Source organism: Perissodus microlepis, chromosome 9, assembly GCF_051167445.1.
Source record: "Perissodus microlepis isolate ML-2025 ecotype Zambia chromosome 9, ASM5116744v1, whole genome shotgun sequence".
Lineage (NCBI taxonomy): Eukaryota > Metazoa > Chordata > Actinopteri > Cichliformes > Cichlidae > Perissodus > Perissodus microlepis.
In genome coordinates, this window is record NC_140469.1 from 6,553,951 (window position 1) to 6,576,299 (window position 22,349).

The 22,349-nt window shown below is 42.4% G+C and overlaps 1 protein-coding gene across 1 annotated transcript in view; it reads right to left on the reverse strand.

Moving 5' to 3' along the window:
- Positions 1-22,349, reverse strand: part of LOC146379933 (partitioning defective 3 homolog) — a 354,176-nt gene that overhangs the window by 144,367 nt on the left and 187,460 nt on the right. The window contains exons 13-14 of the mRNA XM_084938841.1: positions 12,394-12,579; positions 11,607-11,777 (exon numbers count right to left, since the gene is read on the reverse strand). Coding sequence (XP_084794967.1) covers positions 11,607-11,777; positions 12,394-12,579 — 357 coding nt within the window. The remainder of the gene's footprint in view (positions 1-11,606; positions 11,778-12,393; positions 12,580-22,349) is intronic.

The following is a 22,349-nucleotide window of genomic DNA, read 5'->3' on the forward strand; positions in this document are numbered from 1 at the left end:
ATGTACAGAAGGCACTGAGTGGACTAGATCTCAGAAGGAATACCAAGACCCCTCTATCTCTAAGAGCCGGACAGGTTTATGTGAAATGTATTTACTGGCTTCTATGGCAAACAGACATTGGAATAAACATAACACAAAGTCAAAATTGCAGCAATTTAATCTTTGTGTATTCAGTATTAATTAAATCCGCTTCTGTGCATGCTAATGCTTTAGCCCCGGCTGCCTCTGCTAACACACTTGTGAATATTTAGTGGTGCAGGTTTCTACGAAAAGCTGTGACACGTTCCTGCACAATTTGCCACCAACTAATATTCAGTTGTCAAGATATCCTGTTGTGATGGGCAATTCTGGAAACATTCTGATAATGAAATGGAGAAAGAAAACTGCTTTGTGATATCACAGCAAGCCAATTTATTCTAACATCAATTGGGCAACTTGGCAAAGACGCCGATTTCTTTATTTTAATTTTTGGGGGGTTTTGTTTTTTCTAAAGGTGTGCTTGCTCCTTTAAGTCTTTCAGTGATGTTTAGCCCTTTCTTACCACAGGGTCTCATCATATTATCACGTTTTTAATGTGTTTTAATCTAGTCATTTTCAGAGTGGATTATCGTGTTGACAGAGGGAGAGGGCAGAGCTCTGCGACTTACACTGAGATCAGGAGCTGCTCCCCTCCCGCTGGACTCGCTAAACATGCACGTGCGTTTGTGTGTTCAAGGCAATGCTTTAATGTGCAGTGCACTTGCATATCTGCGTGTGTGTGTCTGTGTGTTCTAAATACATCTGTGGGAAGTGCAGACTTGTGCACAAATGTTGTTTTTTTTGCCTGCACATCAGCATCTCCCTGACCTTGAGTACTCAGTAAGGGAGAAGAAGCAGTGTGTTGACAGGCATGGTCTTAAGCTGTCAACCAAGGCTAATAATGTCTAGTCCATGGCCATTTCCTGGCCTTCTATCATGGTCTCAGCCTGTTGCCGGGGCCCTAATCCAGTCAACCTCCACCATAATGCTGTAATTACAATTCTTAAGCTGCTGCATCCTGCCCCAGGCACAACTCACCTCTCTGCTGGCTAGATATACCCCACTTTCATTAGCTTCTCACATCCACCTAGAGCCTTAACCTAATGCCTGTGCCTCCCAAAGTGGACTCGCAAGTCTTTTAGGACTTCTTAGCAAAACTTCACTTTCACCAAAGTATGACACAGATAGAAAACCAGCACAGCAGTGAGGTATGTGAGAATAACACCTGCTCGGGTTTAACTGTTAAGCCACTGCTCTGTCTCCAACTGCAACATAATAAAGGTCTTGTCTTGTTGCCTAGCGAACCATCTATCACCCTAAACTCCACCTACAGGCTGCACTCAAATACTGTGAGATTTTTAAAGCTCTTTCCTCTCACACTGGATGCAGCAAGAATACAGGAGAATACACACATTATGCTTTGTGTGTATTCAGATGTAATGCAAGCATCGAGATTGCAAGCGCCAATCGTACTTGTTTTACATGTCGTGGTTTTCTGTTACATATATTTCAAGCATGTATGGAAGTTGTGCAGTGCCTGTGAGTGCTGTCCACTTGAATGCTGTATGAAAGCAGTTACGGCAAAAGTTTCATAGTAAAACAAAGTAGTTTTGTACTTGAAAAACAAATAGGCCCTTTTCACATTAGCTGTTTTGTCATGCAGTCATTGGAGGGTAAACACAGGTGTAATTATTAACATTAATTAGATCGGCAGAGGCCAAGGCCCTGGTGCTGTGATGGCTCACTGGAATGGTTAGGAAACAATAAATAAAACAGCGGTAATTAACTGGATTGTTTACATTAATGTTTACCGTGTTAGGACGTGTCAGAATGGTCCTTCAGTGAACCAGCAAATTATCAATAAAATAAATAAAATTGTGTCATAATAAGCTGTCAGTGTGTCTGGTGATGAAAATATAAATTGCAGGTTCAGCATATTATATATGTTTATCAGATGCAAAGACTGCCTACTACATGTCAGCAAGTAAATGCAGCAGTGTAGAAGTGTACAGCTACACTGTTGGTACATGGAGGTTTTTAGCATTGTGTTTATAGTACTTAAAGTACAGGCAACAAGTGTTCAGAGACTTAAATTTAACAATTAGCCTGAACACAATCTTTCTGATTGAAATGTGTCAGAATACACAATACATTGCAATTTGTTCCGTATGGGTGCCCATGCTGGGCCCTGTCTACCGCTGAAAGTGCCAACAATGGTCACAAGATCTGGATCATGGAGCAATAGAAATTGGGGGCCTGATATGATAAATCATGCTTTCTTTTATATCACGTGCAAACTCAGGTGTGTGTGATGCTTACTTGGAAAGCCAGTGGAGGCAATGTGATGTTCTGTGATGTTTTGGGCAATATTCTTCTGGGAAACCTTAGGTCCTACTATTCATTTGGATGTTACTTTGACACGTACCACTTACCTATGCAGACTGTGTACACCTTTTCATGCAAACAATATTCCCTAACGGCTGTGGCGTCTTTCAGCAGGATATTGCACGCCGTCACAAAACAAAAAGCGTTTGACAATGAGTTTAAGGTGTTGAATTCGCCAATTCTCCATGACAAACTAGTCTATGGAGGGCCCACCCCACAACTTAAATCATCTGCTGCTAACATCTTGATGAAGAAACCAGTCCATGCCTCGATGGGCCAGGGCTGTTTCGACAGCAAAAGGGGAATATTAGGCAGGTGCTGTCAACTCATCTGTCACAAGAAAAAGGTAGGGTTAGATGAAACTAAAGATCTCTAGCTCACTAGCAGTCCAACAGACATGACAAAACATTCGTTGTTTTTTTAAATGATCAAAGCTTTTACATACTGTATTTACACTTAACATTCTCCTCACACACATAACTTTTTTGTAGCTCTGCACTGAAAACGACATGATTGCTCATACCAAGCAAATAGGCTTCCATTGACTTTTCTTTTATTCAACAGGATTTATAATTGCGGGTCACAACAGGTCTGTATAGAATGAGGTTCTATTCACATTTGTCAAGTTCAATAACAGTTCAAGAATCTCATACATAACTCATACCCGAGCACTATCCTGTGAAGTGAAAGGCGTACATCTGTGTATTTGTATTTGCATACAGTTACATATGTTGCTCAACAATACTTGAGTTTTCAGAAACTAAGCACACACTTCACCTCCACAGTCCTCAGCCATGCCCAAGCAGCCCACTCAACCGCTAGATTCAATATATTATTCTCTCAATTGGTCCTATTGAGCTTCCCCTGCCGCTCCTAAATGAGTTAGTCCTTAGAGAGCAGGCCGGGAATGAGGGCCCGGCAGCGCTGGAATTGCATTTCTGCTGCTCTGTGATCCGCTTTTCTCAATTTAGTCACTGTGTCATTGCAAACTCCATCTCCCAGAGTGCACTGCTCTGTGCCCTCACTTTATCCCTTCCCATGAATCACTCCTATTTGCTATGACAACAGGTGAGCTCTAGTTCCTACATGTCACTATCTAACTTGAATTCAATCAGTCCATACGAGTGGCCAGAGGGTTGGTCAACACAAATTTCCCTCCCTTACTCTTGCCTCTTTCGCGGGGCCAGCATCTCATTGTCTTAAGGTCTCTCCCAGCAGTGGTCAGCTCAATACTAATAAAACCATAAGGAGGGCTCTGATTGATAGCTCTCTCAAAGCTCTATCGATCAGCCCTTCTCTCATCCGACTGAGCGTCTTTTGTTAGGACCAGCCACTTCCTTCCCCCTTGTCTCTTTGCATAAACCGTCTCTTAGTGACTAACAGCAATACTATTGGAATGGATTACAAACAGGCCTATTGGCATGCTGAGGACATTGCTTTGGTGCTCTTTCACTTACAGAATCAGCTGTTATATGTAGTCTCTTCACAGAGTTAATTGAGTTACTATGGCTATGAGTCCTTATGACGCAACAATGTTAAGGTGAAAGCAGTAAAGTCTGCGCCACATTCATCTCACTTCTGTGCCGTCTTCCATCTCTTATCAATAATAAAACAGTGTTTTTAGCTAGCCCATTACTGTCTCTGGCCACATTCTCCAAATAAAGACAAGAGTCATAGCAAACAAACCAATTTATGAAGAGGTGAGGTCATTCTTGCTGTTGCTCAGCAGAACCCTTTCATGAGAAAATTGCATTAATTGGATTCAAACCAATGTGCGTAAAACAGACAATGGCTGAATATACTGCCTCTTTTGTGTATTTGCCATGCGTGCTTCCCTTCATTGGATACAACTGAATAAAAGAAGTTGTGAAAAGATCCAAATTCGTGCAAATAATAAAGATCTTTTACAAGAATACAAGCAGCCTAATAACGTGCCCTTAAACTACCAACATTATTAGCATGTTTGAGGTCAAAGAATCTAAGCGACCTCTGTAGGTGTAGCTGCAAGACTAAACCTGGGCCCTATTTGAACAGAAGTGCTGATCAATAGAGCACAAACACAATCTGACTTCCAAGATTAGTATGCAATGGTTGCATAATATGCAAGTATGCCAACAGAGGACAACTCATGATGAGCACTCATGATGTAAAAAAGAAACATAAAGAAAAAACCCAAGTGGAGTTTGTCTAAATGAATGTTGACAAGTCACAGTGCACCCGGGAGAATGTTGTTTGGACTGACGAAGCCAAATTTTAGCGCTTTAGTCACACCTCAGCTCCGTTTCTACAACAACGTTCCCATTTCACCCATGCTGTTTCCATTTATTACATTTCTAAACATAATAGAATATCTGGAAAAAAAAACCCACATGCCTGCTCTGTTTAATATAGCACGTTTAATATGGTGGTTGCCAGTTTTGTATTAATCACGTCTGGTGGAAAAATGTGTTTTAACCCCCACCCACCCTTCCACCCCTCCCCACACTCCTCGCATTGCCCTTTCATCATTACGCATCATTCTGCTATAAAGCCTGCCACATTTCTTCCATTTAAGCGCTGATGTTGATTAGCTGTCATGCATGTCAGGATGTCAGTGTAGTAAATGTTGGGATTACTCATGGTTCATTTGTCGAGGAACAGCAAAAAACAGAGCGTTGCTGTATACGAGGTGAAATGTTAATGGCTCAAGAAACAGGGAACACGGGAAACCAGAAAAGCATTTCTCAGGTACCTAAATGCACTCGGCCAGACACTGCAGCGATTGTCCCACACGGTATATACGCAACTGGAGGTGCAAGACTGTAAAGTGTATCAAGAGGTCAAAATATAGGGAATGCTTTACATAAACCTTTATATCTATATCTATGCAGTGTTGACAGAAAGTCACTAAAGACAGCTAGAAATATTTTTATTATGTCTCTTGAATTCTGTGCTCGAGCTCCACAATGTAAAAATCGCACATTCTGATTTTCAACTCAGCCTGTAGATGCAAAGAATGAGCAAAGTCTTACCCGACAACATAGAAAACAAAGGCACAAATGATTTTGTGGTGAAGTATCTTGTAGAAAAATGTTTTTGTTGCCCTGATTAATGCAGCGCTTTACCAGCAAATTGTCATAGACCTGTCACGAAGGATTGGTGGAAAAAAACAAAACAACGCGACTGCCAGTCTGTCAAAAAAAAAAAAAAAGCCCATGTCTGCAGGAGATCTCAGTCATAAATAACATCACAAATGCACAGAGAGGCATAATATGTCGTGTGATGAATTACAAATCAGTGAAACTAAACCAAACCGCATGCATGCTTATCATCAGCCTGTCAGCTTTTAGACACCTGTGTGATAAATATCTTAGAAATATCATGATGTGCAAAGGCTGTTGCAACACACAGAAACAGACATTTACCACTAAGTTAACTTTCTTAAACACAATATTTGTGTTTGTGCATGTTGGACATACCAAGTCCAGCTTAATTTAGTTCAATTCAGTTCAATCTTATTTATATAGCACTATACTACAACAACAGTCACCTCAAGGCACTTTATTTTGTAAAGTAAAAAAACAACATATACATAGAAAACCCCAACCATCAGACAAGAACCTATGAGCAACCACCTTGGGGACAGTGGGAAGGAAAAACCCCCTTTTAACAGGAAGAAGCCTCTGGCAGAACCAGGCTCAGGGAGGGAGAAAGGACAGAAGACACACTATGGAAGAGAGCCAGAGGTTAACAATAACTAATGATTAAATGCAGAGTGGCCTATAAACGCAGAGTGTACTGTCAAGACATAAGTGAAGAAGAAACATTCATTGCATCATGGGAAGTCCCCAGCACCTTAGATCTTTTGCAGCGTAACTAAGGGAGGATTCCTGATCCAGCCCTAACTCTAAGCTTTATTAAAAATAAAAGTTTTAAGTCTAATCTTACAAGCAGAGAGGGTGTCTGTCTCCTGAATCCAATATGGGAGCTGGTTCCACAGAAGAGGAGCCTGAAAGCTGAAGGCTCTGCCTCCCATTCTACTTTTAATATCACAGCAACCCCAAGTAAACCAGCAGTCTGAGGGATAAGAGCTCTACTGCGGTGATATGGTACTATGAGGTCTTTAAGATAAGATGGGGCCTGATTGATTCACTGGCATTACATGAAGTCTCCGCACATTAGTTAAGATTGGACTTTTCTAATAAACCTTTTTATGTAAAGGAGTTCTGACTGCGTTTAATAACAAACAGAGGTCTTTTTTGCCTGCTCCCATATTAATCAGTTTCTTTCAAGAGGAGGGCAGCTGATAAACTTAGGAACTTAACATGACATTCAATATCACACTCAAACAAACTATGGTAGGTCTGTATGTTAGCTGTGTGATAGCTACATATGGGACTTTTCATACTCCATTTATTTCTATTTCCATTTGTTCTACGTATGAGGCACACTTCTCAACTAAGTCTACTCCAAATTTCTACATTCGTGCTGAACAACGCTCGGCTTTCCCCATTTCAGGGAAATAACCTCCATGCAAATAGAAAACTGTAATTGCAGGTTTCTCCTATCTAGTGTATAATTGCGATATCATTAACGTTTCTACGGTGAACAACTAATTTAAAAAGCGCACGCTTGATTGTGCGTCAGACAAACGTGGCGATGGCGGGTCGTAATGAGACAACGGGACAGGGTTTGAATCAGACTGACAGAAAGTTGAAATCGCTCAGTCAAAGAAAGAGAGCAAACCGTGATCGCGGGAAAAGAAATTAGCGCACGAGACTGAGGTTTGCCACTCGGGCATCAGTCTGCGCGCTTAAAGACAGAGAACACTCGGCAAGAGTGGCTGAATAAAAATAATGGAACTGAAATGACTTTTCGAAAATTTAATTGCTTAAACACATGTGACGATATATTAACAGAACTCAGATATAGAAAGAGAAATTAAACAGTCTGAAGCAGAGATGCAATTACAATGTTTCAAACATATTGGCTGTGACCAATCTTACTGCTTGACTATCTGGGGCAGAATGGTGGTTTTTCAAACAGAGGCTATCTGTGAAGCCAGAACAGAAGGATTAATTGTTCTGGTTCAGAGTGGTGGTGCATAGTGTGTGCGTCTGTGTGTTTGGAGGTGCGTGTGTTTGTGTGTGTACTGCAGTGAATATATTATAAATAACACATTTTCTTCCTACCTGTCTCTTCTGTCTGGTCGCTTGTTAAATTCATTATCTGCTGGCATTAGGATTCATTTCCAAGACACGCCACTCTTCTGAAAACTTTCATCAACTCTTCTAACGGTGACCTTTTTACGTCCGACTTCCTGCTTTGTTGGGTCACTGCTGTTCTGTGACCTGGCTGACTGAGTGTTCCCGGGCAAATTGAGATTGGTGCTTTAAAACTTGGGTGATTGCAGTAAAGTGTCGACACTTGTCATATTTTGAATCAGGCAAATGGAGACCTTCCGGGTTTGTGCTACATTAAAAATAGCCCCCACACAGAGCAGCCCACTGCTTTGTTAGACATGAATATGACCTTAATCATGCTGAAGGTTTTTTTTCCTCTATTCCAAGGTTGGGGTGGGGGAGGGGGATCTAATTTAACCCAAGGCACAGGCTACTCATCGCTGCTGCTTTAATGGCGGTACGAATAGACCAGGTTCTCCTCAGACATGGGATTAATCATGGGCAGCATGAACCCGCCTGCTGAAACACTCGTCTTTGTCTTTGAAAGAATCTTTTTCTAGATGGAACAAGCTCCAAGCCCTGCCACAAGAAAAAAAGGATTTCAGGAAGACCTTGGGCAATTTAATTGTGTGCATGTTTTAGATCTGCAACTGCCACACTGTGTTTCATATTTCCATTAAGGTGCTTCATGTTTGGGTCCTCATCAGTTAAAAGATTTTTAGCTACATTACATGAAGGAAAATGTGTCTGGTGTAGTTTTTTTGGCCCCCCAAGCAGCAATCCAAACAAGCTTAAGCCACTGCTGTGTTTTACCAAAAACTTCCCTCACTTCAGGCCAGTGGACAAAGCAAGGTGATGATGAAATCAATGCAATTTTCACAGACTGGGGTGGCCTGGATATAGTGCACCCACTGAAGCCCCCCGCCGCCTCAACCACCACTCTGATGCATTAGGCTGCGCTGTTCAGCTCCTCTCCCCTGCAGACAGTGATGGATCTGATTCATTTCAACGGTGGCCTCCAGTGCTCACTCCCATTCGGGCTGGGTGACAGTGGCAAACTGGCGCGGGCTCCCCGCATATCTGCTGGGCCGATACGGCTGAACATGGGGGGGGGACCAGGCTGCAGCTGGGAGCCTGAGTCAACATTTAACTTGCGCTTCTCTCACTTGAGGTTGAAATTCTTACACTTTACAAGCTTATCTTTTCTCCACTCAGAGTACATTAAAATAACCCTCCAGTGGCTTTAAGGCATCTATTCAAACCATGAAGCTCCCAGAAAACACTGCAGCGTATGGTTGCCAGTAATGGGACTTTGATAGATGGAATCTAAAATGTACCATTATATCTCCTTCTGGTTTAGTTTTCAGACACTCTTTGCTTCTTTGCAATGCTGTCACCGTGTTGTCTCATAGCAACTAATGTTTGAAATAAATACCAAGTGATATACAAACGTAACTTCTCTCTAAATAGATTAATGTACAAATAGCATTTTTCATCTTTCTGCCTACAGAGTGCTAGTTTAATAATAAAAAGTGTAAACACACACACACACACACACACACACACACATATAGCCATTTCTAATGACAGTAGCCCAGCTGTCTGCTTACTGTCAGTCTATCTACCTGTCTGCCTGCTGGTGAGAGATTAAAGACGACAGGAGAGTGACTGGACCGAAGCGATAGAACTCACTGAACCTTGGGGCTGAGGTTTCCCAGGAGGGACATGTGTCCTCTCTCAGTCTCGGTCAGGAGGCAGGGTGGAGAAAGAGCGGGGAGAAGGAGGGGCGGCAAATGGGGGGTGTGGTGGTGAGGAGAAATAAAGCCAGGCAAAGAGCAGGTTGTGTATATTGGACAGTGGCATGAACTGTAACGCTGCAGTAAAACAAATGCGGCGTCATTCGGATAAATTCAGCTGCAGTTTTCCCTGAAATGTCTAAAAATTTCCACCTGTTAAGACTATGGAGAACCACAGGCTGGAGTAAGGGAGGCGAAAACTGAACATGGAAACGAAAGGAAAACAACTGCACGAGGTAGCAGGGGCTGCTAGAGAATGCTTAGCGGATGAGGGGTTACCAGAGAGGGTGAAGGACAGGGGAAGGGGAGGGGAGCCTCAGCGTGAGACTCCAAACTGACACACAGCCACAGGACAGAGGCTCCAATTAGAGTCACAGCAACACTAATCAAACCTGATCTACAACCTCTGGCTGCAGGGCGAGTGAGCGTGCACGAGGCTGCGAATGCATTCACACATCATTCCACTACGCTGGGATACAGTCACACCATGCATTGCATTTCCCCCCCTTTAACCACACTATGTGAATGACAGTTTTGTTGATGGAAAAAAAAAAAAAAAAAAAAAGGTAGGCCAGGTTAAGTTTTGCATCACAATGGACGTTTCACGAAGGTGAAATCCCAGCACTTTAATATTCTTGACTGTTGCTTCGTGACAAATATCCATATTCCTTTATCTCCCAATCCTACAGTGTTATTCTGGAGAGCTGTCAATCACAACTCGGTGAAGTACTTCTTAGATATCATATCAAGGCCCACCGTGAGCAAAGAAAAAAATCACGCAGAGAATGGGGAAAATGGGAGATGCTATCACTATATCTCACACAGGAAATGTGAATGTTTGAAGATTTGCATGGTGGTGTGGTCGCTTCATAAAGGTCCTTCTCTAGCTATCTCAAATTTCCCAAAACCTATGGGGCTTAGATTAGCAGCACTGGAAAGGTAGAGGAAAATCAATATCATCTATCAGCCAAGTTGATATGTAGCTATCCCTCATCTTCATTCTAGTGTCTTATTCCACCTTACCAACTCAAAACAGGGATATGATTAGGGATGGGTACCGGTATCTGGTTCTGACATAAACGGTAGTAACCAGACCGAAAAGCAGCGCACATTTCGGTGCTTCATTTTGGTGCTTTTTTTTCCTGAGATGTCATACACTTTGGATTCCAGCCAATCATTTTACCTTTGCAAGCATAGTAGGCGGGCCCAGGTACGTACGTTCTTTTAGAGCAGAGCTACAGATTAAAAATGCCCAAAGCGAAGCGGTCAAAAGTCTGGCTGTACTTCACAGCAAAAGATGCAAACTCAGCAGCCTGCAACAAGTGCTTTAAGGTGATACTGTGCAAAGGAGGTAACACCTCGAATCTGATGAAACACCTGGCAACATATAGCATTTTGTTAAAAGCCGAGAAATGCACCGTATTTGATAGCTTGCTGCGAGACCTCACACCGAGCACATCTACTGCGCGTGTGGTGCCTGTTAGCAACATCCCCCAAGAACCCGAAGAGTAGAGTCCTGGCCCCTAGCCCTGCCAGTGTAGCAGAAATGATGATGGATGATGATGGCAGCAGCAGCCGTTCTTCTCTGCGTGAGTAGCTTAATGTTGTTCGTGTGTAATTTACGTTGAGTAGGCTAACCACGTTATTATATTGATGCAAGTAAGGTGAACTAGCAAAAACCGTCGTAGTTACATGCGGCTGTCTTCTTGTTTGATGGCAGATACTCCCTTCACCCTGGCCAAAAAGGCTAAAAAGACCAAAGAAAAAGTGGGAAACAGCTAAACATGAGAGGTTTTTAGACAAAATTGGGTGCTTTTTCCATTGATTAAGCACTGCTTCCAGCCAAGAGTGATACCATATATGCCCTATAGCTGCAGAAAAGGATAACATTGTTATCTTTTTACAAAAAAACAGCTAAACATGAGAGGTTTTTGGACAAAGCGTGTGTTCTCCATTCTTTAAGCACCGGTTCGAGCACTGTTTAAACACCGGCACCATTTCAAAAGTACTGGTTTGGTACTGGTATCAGATAAAACCTAAACGATACCCATCCCTAGATATGATTGTAGAAAAAATTACATCGTATACAGTCTTAATGGTACTTAATGTTATTGTAGGTCATGATTAGAGCACTAATAATGATACCTGATTTTAAAAAACTTAACAAAGGGAGACCAATTAAATTGGACTCCTTGTGGTGCCAATTAGTCACATCAGCGTGACTCTTCCCTGACTGCTGGGTTACCTCACTGCTCTTGGCCACCCGCCGGGCCACGATGAGCTGGATCATCCCTCGCTTGTTACCCTCTACAGACATTGATTTGCGCAGTGTTTCCATGGCCTCCTGATTTGTCTTCTCAAGCAGCGACTCCCCATTGACTGCAATAAGCTGGTCGTTAACATGCAGACGGCCATCCTGTAGACAAGAACCATCATAAGAAAGTGCAATGCAGTTCATAAAGTAAAACAGAAGCTGCTCCTGAGGCAGCGTTTCCAAGGTTAGCATGTACCCTTTTCACATATCCCCCCAAAAATACAAGTGTAAGAAGATTTTTTCAGAATTCATTTTGTCATATTTTGATTTGTAAATGATGCAAATTCCAATTCAGTTTTATTTACAACAAAATACAGTACAATACAAATACAGGGAAAACCCCAGGAATTATATGACTTTCATATGAGCAAGCACCTGGCGACAGTGGAAAGGAAAAACTCCCTTTTAACAGGAAGAAACCTCCAGCAAAAACCAGGCTCAGGGAGGGAGACAGGGAAAAAGTTGTTAGATGTAAAACCACTGCATGGCACTAGTGCTAATAAACACTAATTAATTTCTCATTTTTCAAACAAATAACAAAATATTGCCAAGTATTTCTCCCCCGAGAAAAGAATTTTATGCCACTCGCACCTTCTGCTACAACTTGAAGGTCACACTGTTGTGTCCTACACTGTCTTTGCACACACCTGTATGTTGCAATGAAACCCATGAATGAAATCCATCAAGGAAATGCCCGAGTGAAGGAGTCGTTACTTGCCTTGCTAGCAGCACCTCCATTAATAATGGATTTGACGAAGATGCCCAAGTCTTCGTGGTTCTCCTTGGACCGGTTTCCTTTGACGCTGACCCCCAAGCCTGCTGAACCCGAGTCATTCAGAGGGATCTCAAAGGTCATGAACTCTTGTGTACCGTCAGGGGTTAACACGATGTCATCTTTCTCTTGCTAATGTTAAAAAAAGAAAAGATTGAAGACAGAGGGTGAGATTTCTCTGACTTCTGTCAGCATTCAGCAGGAAAGAGTTAAAAAAAACTGAATATTTGTCGTGGCTCTGTCACTGGCACAGTAAGCAATAAATCTCTTTGGGTTGTGATGATTCAACTTATTTTCTAAAGTTGGTAAACTGTTGTTGCAACTCACTGCAGTGTCACTATCAGCTATCCACATAGGTTTTTTAAAAAAAAGGATAAAAGGGAAAAGCAAAAGAAAAAAAAGAACCAGGTTCATGAATGACAGGAAAATGGAAAGCAGGGACTAGACAAGATAAAGGGGGTAAGATGAGCGGAGCAGAAGAAAGTGAATTGATGGTAAGCATGTCACATATCTCAGTGCCGTCATCGTCAATTGGCTGTACTGTCTAGATGAGTGCTGCCAATGCCTTTCCACCGCCATGAGCTCCGTGTAGGGGACAGCGGAGAACTTTGAAAGCGCCAGGTAGCAATTTGATGCTCAAACAACAGCGGCTTCCTTTGAACAACATCTCTTTGAAAGATAATTTGTCACACGTTAAGGACCTGATCCTCCTGGGCCCTTTTTTTCTTCTTTTTTCAAAATTACAGAAGCAAGAGTTTTATTGCAGGTCCAGTACTGCAATACTCTTCATGCATGGTTAACGAGAAATGGTTCATTTCAACTGCAGGAAAGGTGTGAGAGGGTAGCGATGAGTTTCTATCAGCCAGCAAAATCAATTCAGCCGGAAAATAGTCCATCAACCTTCAACCAGCCACTCGGGTCGATTTTCTGACAGCTTTCTGGCATCATTGATGTCTAACAAAGAGCATCTGTAAAAGAAATAAATAATAATGAAAGGGATAGCATTTGTGTATTTTATTTTTCACTTTCAGGGAAACAAATGGGGGGAAAAGGGTGTGAGAGAAAGCTAATTGCATGGAGAAAACAAAGGCATCAAGAAGCTGAAAGATTCTCGCTTTTAACTTGTGGAAAATCTGATAAAGATTTAAGGACAGGCTAAAATAATGTCCATTTAGTTGCTCAGGCCCTGCCACTTATTCTATAGCTGTAGCCAGCATCCTGTAGCTAACCTCGCATGCTGACGCCTGAGGTTTTGGTCCTTAGTCGCTCGAAAGTGTTAGACTCTTGTCACCTGGTTACATTAACAGCAGTTCACCTTCTCCTCACATTACTGTAAACACAGCAGATTAAGCGTTAGCAAGAATCAAGCATGATGAAACTGTTCCACGAGAAACTCGAGAGCACACTGTGATACTGCCATTGCTCAGATTCAACTGTGCATGGGCTGCTATTGCCACAGCACCCAAATCTGAACCCAAATCTAGAGCAATCAACCCCGAAGACCAACCGCAAGACCTCTCTTTGCATAGACTCACATCAACCGTGCACGCAAACAGCCAGATGGATAGCAGCCAGGTGCCCTTCACAGCTGCTCGGATAAAAGAGTGAAACAGAGGAAAGAGGGGAAAGGTAGAGCACAAGGTGTTTTTTTTCCAGCGGCTGAAGAGTTATTAAGATGCAGCGGTGCGTTCAGGTGAAAGCTCTTTTCAACACAATCTGACGGAGCCCCTATTCTCCAGACGGCCCTCCTATCTGCCTCCTTTTCTTTCTCTGAGCTTTTGTTTTTTCTCTCTCTCTTTTCCAACTTTTAAAATGGCAGTACACCTGTCTGTACAATTCACCAACTGGGCTTTGCCTCTGACTGGACCCTTGGTAAATTCAGACCACTGGAATCCATTTAATCACGCCACGTTTCAACACCTGGTTTTCAAATGTAGGTTCTATTACAGAAATCACCGATTGCTGCCAGGAAATGACCTTTTGCTTTCCCTCAGACTGCTGAATGAAGCGGATAGGGGAAAGGAAAAGAAAAAGTGTGCCGTTGAAAAACAATTTGTTATCCAGGGCAGGGGTAAATATAAGCCATCGACGCTGTTTAAACAACCATTCTTGTATAGAGCTTGCAACGACATCATTTTGGAATTTCTATAAACTTTGACAGCTGCTGTAGTGGAGTTGCTTTACCTCAGTGTGTGAGCTGAGATCAGTTGGTTTGCAAAATACGGCACAGACATACAACAATAATAATAATGTATACTTTATTGATCCCCGTGGGGAAATTCTTCTCTGCATTTAACCCATTCACTCAGTGAGGCAGTGGGCAGCCACTGGGCCCGGGGAGCAGTGTGGAGGGACGGTACCTTGCTCAGGGGTACCTCAGGGTAACCGTTCAGTGGATTTGAACCCCCAACCTTCTGATCCTGGGGCCACCACTCTACCTACTGAGCTATCCCTGCCCCCATTCTGAATACACTCTGAAAAGAACATTTGTGAATGTGTGGTCTTGTGCGTCACTGCCGTGGTTTAACTTTTACTCTAATCACAATGTTTTATCAAAATAAATTGATAAAACATCTTGTGGCTTTGAGTTATATCCTCTCTGAGGCTTTTAAGCCCAGCGACTGACGATGGCAATATACTGGTTGAAAAAATTACTTTGGACGGACAGTCTCCGAGTCTTTGTACGTGAGTGCGTGCGTGTGTGTGTGTGCACGCCCGTCTTCCAAAATGATGACAGAATAACCACCCACTCAGAGCTGTGTTCCGGGAATAGAGGGCCAAGGCAGAGAATGAGAGAGCAGTGTAACATTTTCATCAGACAGGAACAAGCGCCGCTAGCCAAGAATGAGTTTGTCAGGCTGCTTGACAGGCCTTGTTGCACCGATTCAACTCAGGCAGAGCTGGATTCAGCTATCTCCGAACAAGAGAAAAAAGAAAGTCAGCTCATTGTTCCAAGCACAGCCCCGTGGATGCACCTGGGACAGAGAGCACAAAGGTACTGACAATCAGTGAAATGATGTAAAGACAGGGAAAAGGTTACGTGCTTAACTAAACTTAAAAAAGCACCAGGAAAAAAGTTATATGCATAACACATCTGTTTTCTCGTTGTTGTTTTTGTTGTTGTTGTTTTTTTCCTCCATAAAAGGTAAAAAATTATGCTGATGTAGACAGACAGAGTCAAGCTCTCTTCTGAACAACAAAAAGAAAATAAATCACCGGCAACAAACTATTCTCCAGTTTAAAGATGTATGGCCTTGAGCATGCCACAACCAACACCACCTTTTTGGGGTTACTGTTGTTTCCTGATAGTTTTCTGTTCTTTGAACAATAAGATCAGCTTCATATTTGTTCAATCTGAAAAGTAAAACCCATACAAATGTGCTACAGTGTACTCTTAACTCTGTGGGGAAGTTGCGCCTCAACAGTCAAGATTCTGGGTTACTGAGCAAAAGATGGGGAATTGTGGCACTGTCAAGCTGAGCCCTTAATCCTGTCCACACCAGCATATCTGCTCCATGGCTGACCCCAATCCTCTGACCCCAGCCTCCTAACATGCAGGAATATGTGGAAACAGTTTCACTTGCTTAATATACAGTACATGTGACAAATAAAGGTTTGTTTAAGATATTACTGATATTTTAGCAACTACAAACACACCGTGGCTATCCCAGGAGTCCGGTGTGGTTGGACCACTGATTGGGCTTAAATGACTGAACTTGAAGATTTACTGTTAACTGTATACATGTGATGTAATTTAGCACAGCCTGGAGTGTATTGTATATGTGCCAGCGCATTTAAACAGAACAATGTTACATACATAAAAGTGATGAATCTGTCATATGTCATGCATTAATCTTTGCCTTTCACATGCGTTTGATCAGTTGCCTAGAGATGGATATAGTCTCTTAGGTGCAGAGGCGGCTGTTACTGTGTTGCTCTCATCTCTTCAGTTTCTAAATAGCTTAGCAAACTCTCGGCATCAGCTCAGCTCAGGAGCTGCCTAATTTTTGTGGAAAAAAGTGGCTCTCCCCGCAAATCCGTGACAACACTGAGAGGCACAAGCAACCAAAAAAGGTGCATATGTATGCCGTTATTTTTGTGTCACTATTCTGAGCGCACGTAAAAAAAAATTGAGCGCACGTAAAAAAAAATTGCAGGTGCAAGTGTTGCATTTTGAGGAGAAATTTATTTTGAGCGAAGAAAAGCTAAATTTGAGTGAACAAAATTCATTGCTGGGTGCAAAAAATGTATTTCAGTGTTTGCTATTATCCACACACACACACACAAAAGCAGCCCCTCTCGCTCAGTTTTTGCATTTGCGCTTGCTCGCAATGTGTTGCTTGCGCTCTCAACATTTCTGCCCGTGCGCGCTCAACTCTTTCTGTACACCGTTATATTTGTGCCACAAAACCAGCCAATCACAGACTTGGATGCAAAAAAATCTGATTGGCTGTTTTGGTCTCCAGTCAGCTTGAAATGACGAAATACAATATCCCAGAATCCATTTCGTCCAAAACTCAAACGAGGCAGTGGCGGAGGAACACAGAGTGGCGGAGTTTGAAATATTACTCTTTCTGGGTCACAAAATAAACTTTTAAGATATTTTCATGCGATAATGTAACTGTGTAAACTTCAAATATCTGCTCGATATTTCAAGACATCACATATTTGCATAAGTGCTCTAACGTTTTCAGAGATGCCTGTTACCCACCTTGTTCAAATTAGTCTGAACAAGTAACAGCTGATTTAGCTTCTGCAATGAATCTATGCAACAGGTGCTCACTGAAATCACTAACCAATCACATTCCATTTGACTACTTAAAACTGTTTAGCAAATATTCCAGGAAAATGTTCAGCTTACTAAACAAATATTATATTTTACTAAACTGGCAGTAACTGCACTGTATGCAAAACACAACAGGGGAAGCAGAGATGGATCTCAGAGCTGTCAGGTACTCTGCTATGAATTTTATTAACATCCATCATGCAGGGAGAACGAATAGAATGAGAGACTTTATATTATTAGTCTGCAAAGATTCATTTATAAAGATTAATTAGCACAAGGTAAAAGTGAAAGTAGTGCAAAGTTGATTTAGTTTTTTGTTGGGTTTTGCTACAATACTTTCTTTTCCCTTCTAAGAGATGGACTAAATTTAAGTGAATAAGCACTACCAATTTTATTTTGATGCAAAGATTTGCAATGTCGTGTTCATATGAAAGTGCACTTGAAATGTTTTCATCACTAAAAATCAGAGAATACCCGGGAAAAATAATTGTGACCTCAGTATGGAACCAATTAATTCCAGTGATAATCATTTTGGCCGTAATCATGCAAGCCTAGCAGAGAGGAGTGGCTGTAATAAAATTGTTATCATTATCCCCTTAGCTCAACAGCTCAAGTGACCAGCCACTTGACCAATTCATCACAAAAGGAGCCCATGCAGATTTTTTTGTTTTTTTGTAAGGTCCCCTCTGACTCAGCCATGGAGCGACAGCCTATTATACCATTAAATCCTTTATTAATTAACACTTTGATGAGCTAGCAGCAGTTCATTACCAGCAGGGAAGTGCTTTAGAGGCAGCTTTTCACCAAGTTCACAAATAGGTGAATAAAAGTGGGCACAGAAAGGAAAGCATTTGCTAGCAAAGGAGCTCCAGCCTGCCTATTAGGCCTTTTTGTTTTGTTTCTACCTTGCTTAACTTGTCACATGCTAACAAGGAGCATTTGTGGGTTGCGTGCAAGTGCGTGGCAGAGAAACCAGAGAGAGATGCAAAAGGCAGAGAGCAAATGAATTACAATCACTTCTGTTCACACATAACTCTGATTCTCTGCACATCACTGCCTAAAACAATTAACACTCCTGGAAACTTCTTTCCACACTTGGCCCAATTTGGTGACATAAAGGTCAATGGAAATGAATTTAAAAGGGCTAAAAGAAATCAGCCATGGGTGTAATTGCAAAAGTGGTGCACGAGTGATAAGTATTGTAACACAAATTTCTTCTGGCGCTGTTTCTCCTTGCAACATTTACAGACAAAGAGGCTGAATATTAAATATCTCAAAGTCGAGGAAACAAATTCAGGTACAATGAGGAGGCTGGGCGAGGGGCGGAGAGGCGAGCTATTACACAACACCAAAAGGCACGAAGCTGCACAGCCGGCAGTGACAGGTTGTAAGTGTCTGCGAACTGATGTTATATGTTCTTCACTCAGCGATCCAGCACATTTTGACCCAGAGCTGACGCACTGGGACTGTTCGCCTTTAGGGAGTTTTCTAATGAGAAAGCTCATTAACAGACTTAACAAAGTCTGTTTCCACGAGGGCATCTGAGGCCAGATCTATCTACATCATGGCGAATGCATTACGGCAAGTGGCTCTCAGTGAGGGGTGCTGACTGACTCTCACTGTGAGCGACCCAAAGACAGGGGGGAGAAAAAACAGACTCATATGCAGGGCATGACTTGACGGGAGGTGTTTCTGCAGGCGATTCGGGAAGCGATTTCATCTCATCACATGGAACATTAAAAATAAAAGGCTACTTTCTAAGTGTAGCTGGCAGCCGGGAATGTTTGCAAAGGCGTTTCGGTTGAACCAAAGCGCAGACGCACATCACGAAGCAGATGTCTCTCATTTTAAGCTAATGGTGGATAAAAAGCGCTTCGCTATGTCCAACTGCACACACACACTTCAGTTCATTATGCGTTCTGGAAACAGACGCTGAATCCCCTTCGGGAGAGTAACTGTGTCGCCATAAGTGGCCTTTAACTACCTTGTTTATCGGTGTAGCACAATGCTGTGGTGCACCCTCCCTCTTCTCTGCACTGACAGCAAGCATAATTATGGGAACAGCTGCTCAAAAGTGTTAAACGAAAACAGGTGGCTTCGACGAGACTCGACTCAGAGACTGTTAACCGGGCTGGCATTGTCTTCAACCATGCTTGGCATTATTAGCCTTATTTATGACAGCGCATGCTTCCAAAACTGTGCACTTTGATCGGAAAGCGTTTCTATAGGAGGCAAATTAATACGGCAAAGGACTACGCTGGGAGACGGTGTTGGTGATTAATGAGAGAAACACAAGGGAAGAGGAGAAGAAGAATAAGAAGGAAGAGGAGGAAAGTGTGATGTGATAAACATCAGAGAGTGAGGGAAAAGTCGGAGAAAGTGTACTGATGAGGTTTGTAGTGCCATGGTACACACGCTGGAGGCCTTATCCACCAAAATCACTGTGGTCTGTCATGTCAGAGACATTTTTATGCATAAAGTGAAAGCCAAAGCAACCTCCGAGACGCACCTGATGCTGCCAAACTGTTCTGAAGAACTCTGACTGCACACTGCCAAACCGTGGCATTCCAAATGCTCCATCCAAAGGTCTTTTGAGCAGTTCCTGTAATCGGACTTCACCAGTGAGCCACACATTGGTATTATTAGAGCAATCTGCAGGATTACGTCCATTTACCTTCTAGCAGCTGGGACTGTTTTGAAGTCATATCATAAAGGGAGACCGGGAATTCATTACAAAATTGTGAATACCGGCAAAAAAGGTTGCAACACCTTAAATTACAAAGTCCACTAAGAAATGATTAATGATCTCGAGTCCTTCGCCAGGTTTCACTTAGGTAAAATAGCTCTTGCTCTGTCACCTGCTGTGATATAAATAAGCTGCTGGAGAGACGCGCAAGAACGATTTTGTCTCTGGCACTTTGTTATCAAAAGTTTCAGTGAATTACTTCACCCTTACAGTCACTCGAAATTTAAAAAAAAAAAAAAACACATTACTTTAAGAGACATCTAATTATATTAGCTCCAAAGATGTTTGTCATGCTTTGGCATGGCTGTGGGTAGCACATAGCTTAAGATAAGCACATAGCTGTTTATCACTGCTTCAGTGGAATGTGCCAAATGGTTTATCTAAAAGCTGCTCTGTTAAAGTGCTGAAAGACATGAGCCAGAGATGAAGGTTGAAAAATTTTTCATACAATATCAAAACAATTTCATCCTGACCATCTCTGCCAAATGCAAGCAGCTGATTCGCCATTACATTTTAGATGCATCCGTGGCCAAAGACAGAAGGATTCCTGTTCTGTTCTCGCACTTTAACATCCCGTGTAACCTGTTAAAAATGACAAAGGTTCGTTCTGTGTTGAGGAGTGTATAAATAAATGAGGAGGGATTGAGCTTGGCTCTGACAGAGCAGATCTGTGTATAATTTAGTTGCCTCCAAAGACAGGGGGTTGTGTTTTGTTTGCCTGATATCAATTCATTTCTCCCTCTACCGACTCGGTAAATGGATCTCTGCAGCAGGGAAATCAATACAGCTTCATACGTCTGTTCTTGCCTTCCAACTTTAACACAGGCAAATCATGAGTGGTAACCTTACTGTACTGCAGGCACTGCAACAAAAGCCAACTGTGAATGAGTATTGATGATGACCACTTGATTTTTAGAGAAAAACAACAATTCGGAACCTCGTATCCATCTATTTTAATGCAACCGTGCTTTTGTCACTTCATGTATGCGATCGTTTTCAGAGACCTGTGTTTAATATAACACAATGTTTAAATGGAGTAGTTCTGACTGCCTCGATTACAGCACAGTGGTCAAAAACATAGGCAGAATTTGAAACCAGGCCACCGGGGTGGGCCATTAGTCTGCTATAAATGTAAGCAGCAGTGTCACACATTTGTCTGCGCGTCCTCAGTATTCACATGAGCCATAAATTCGGCTGTCACATCAATCTGAGGCTAGAATTAATCGTGCAATTAAGATTCTCATTGCTTGGCAGATATAGCCACTAATGGATCAGTGACAAGTGCGATATGATCATAAAGAGGGGTTTTTAATGCACTGTTTAATTGCTCTTATGTGGTCGGCAGTGTTACAACAGAGGCTACACAAGCCCATTTGTTCTCCGCAGTCCGCACTGCTATCTTGGAAGGAAAAATGTGCTGCTGTTGAAGGGTCACGCAACGATGTAAGAGCAGGAACGGGCACCGTTATTATGGTGCTTGAACGCACTGTGTGTGACTCAGAAGTTTGTGGCATTGTTTAACACTTTACCCCTTGAAAGCGTACTAGGAGTTACCTTTGAAGCTCTTTTCTGAACTGAGAGGTTTCTGTCATATATTTCAGGCTTATAGGACAAAATGAGCGGGTTTGCATCAGAAGTCGGTGAGGTCGGAAACTCTTGGAAAAGCCCAGGAACTATTCTACTGGTCTTCGTGTTTTTATTGATACACTCGTCATCAAGGGCACAAAAAAGGTTGTCAAATGTCTTTATGCAGGAAAGAGTTAACATATATTTAGTGCATGGATCACTTTCCGGCAGCAATAGCAACAGGCTAATTCACTTAACTAGAGGCAGGCTGGTTTCAAACGAGTGATTTGTCACTAAACACAGACGGCCCGTGCTAAATGTCCTCCCAACTCCTTATTTATGTAATAATAAAATGTTGCAGATTATACTCCTCTGCTTTTACTTTGCCGTGTCTGCTCGAAACGACACACAGGCGACACATGAACGAGCTCCGCCACAGGTGACAGGGCGTGGATGGACGTCTTTAGGCAGTGCCTCGTTTTTTGACTGCCGCCGTTGCTTGTTGCACAACGAAGCATGACATTTAGCTCGTTATTATAGGACGAAATAAATAAATAAATACAAAGCAGAAGCCAGGATTACAATATCCACTATGAAGGCAAAGCACTGCTCGCAGCTATAAGCACAAACGGGGCCGCACGCCGGGAGATAAATGGCTACAATAAATAACATCTACTGTGCTATGTGTGGGCTGCGTGTAGTGTAGATGTGTCTTCAAAATGCATTTAACACTGCCGCTTTGGGTTTTTTAAAATGTGTATGTGTCTGTTTGAGGGGCGGGGTTGCAATCTACCTCTTAACCTT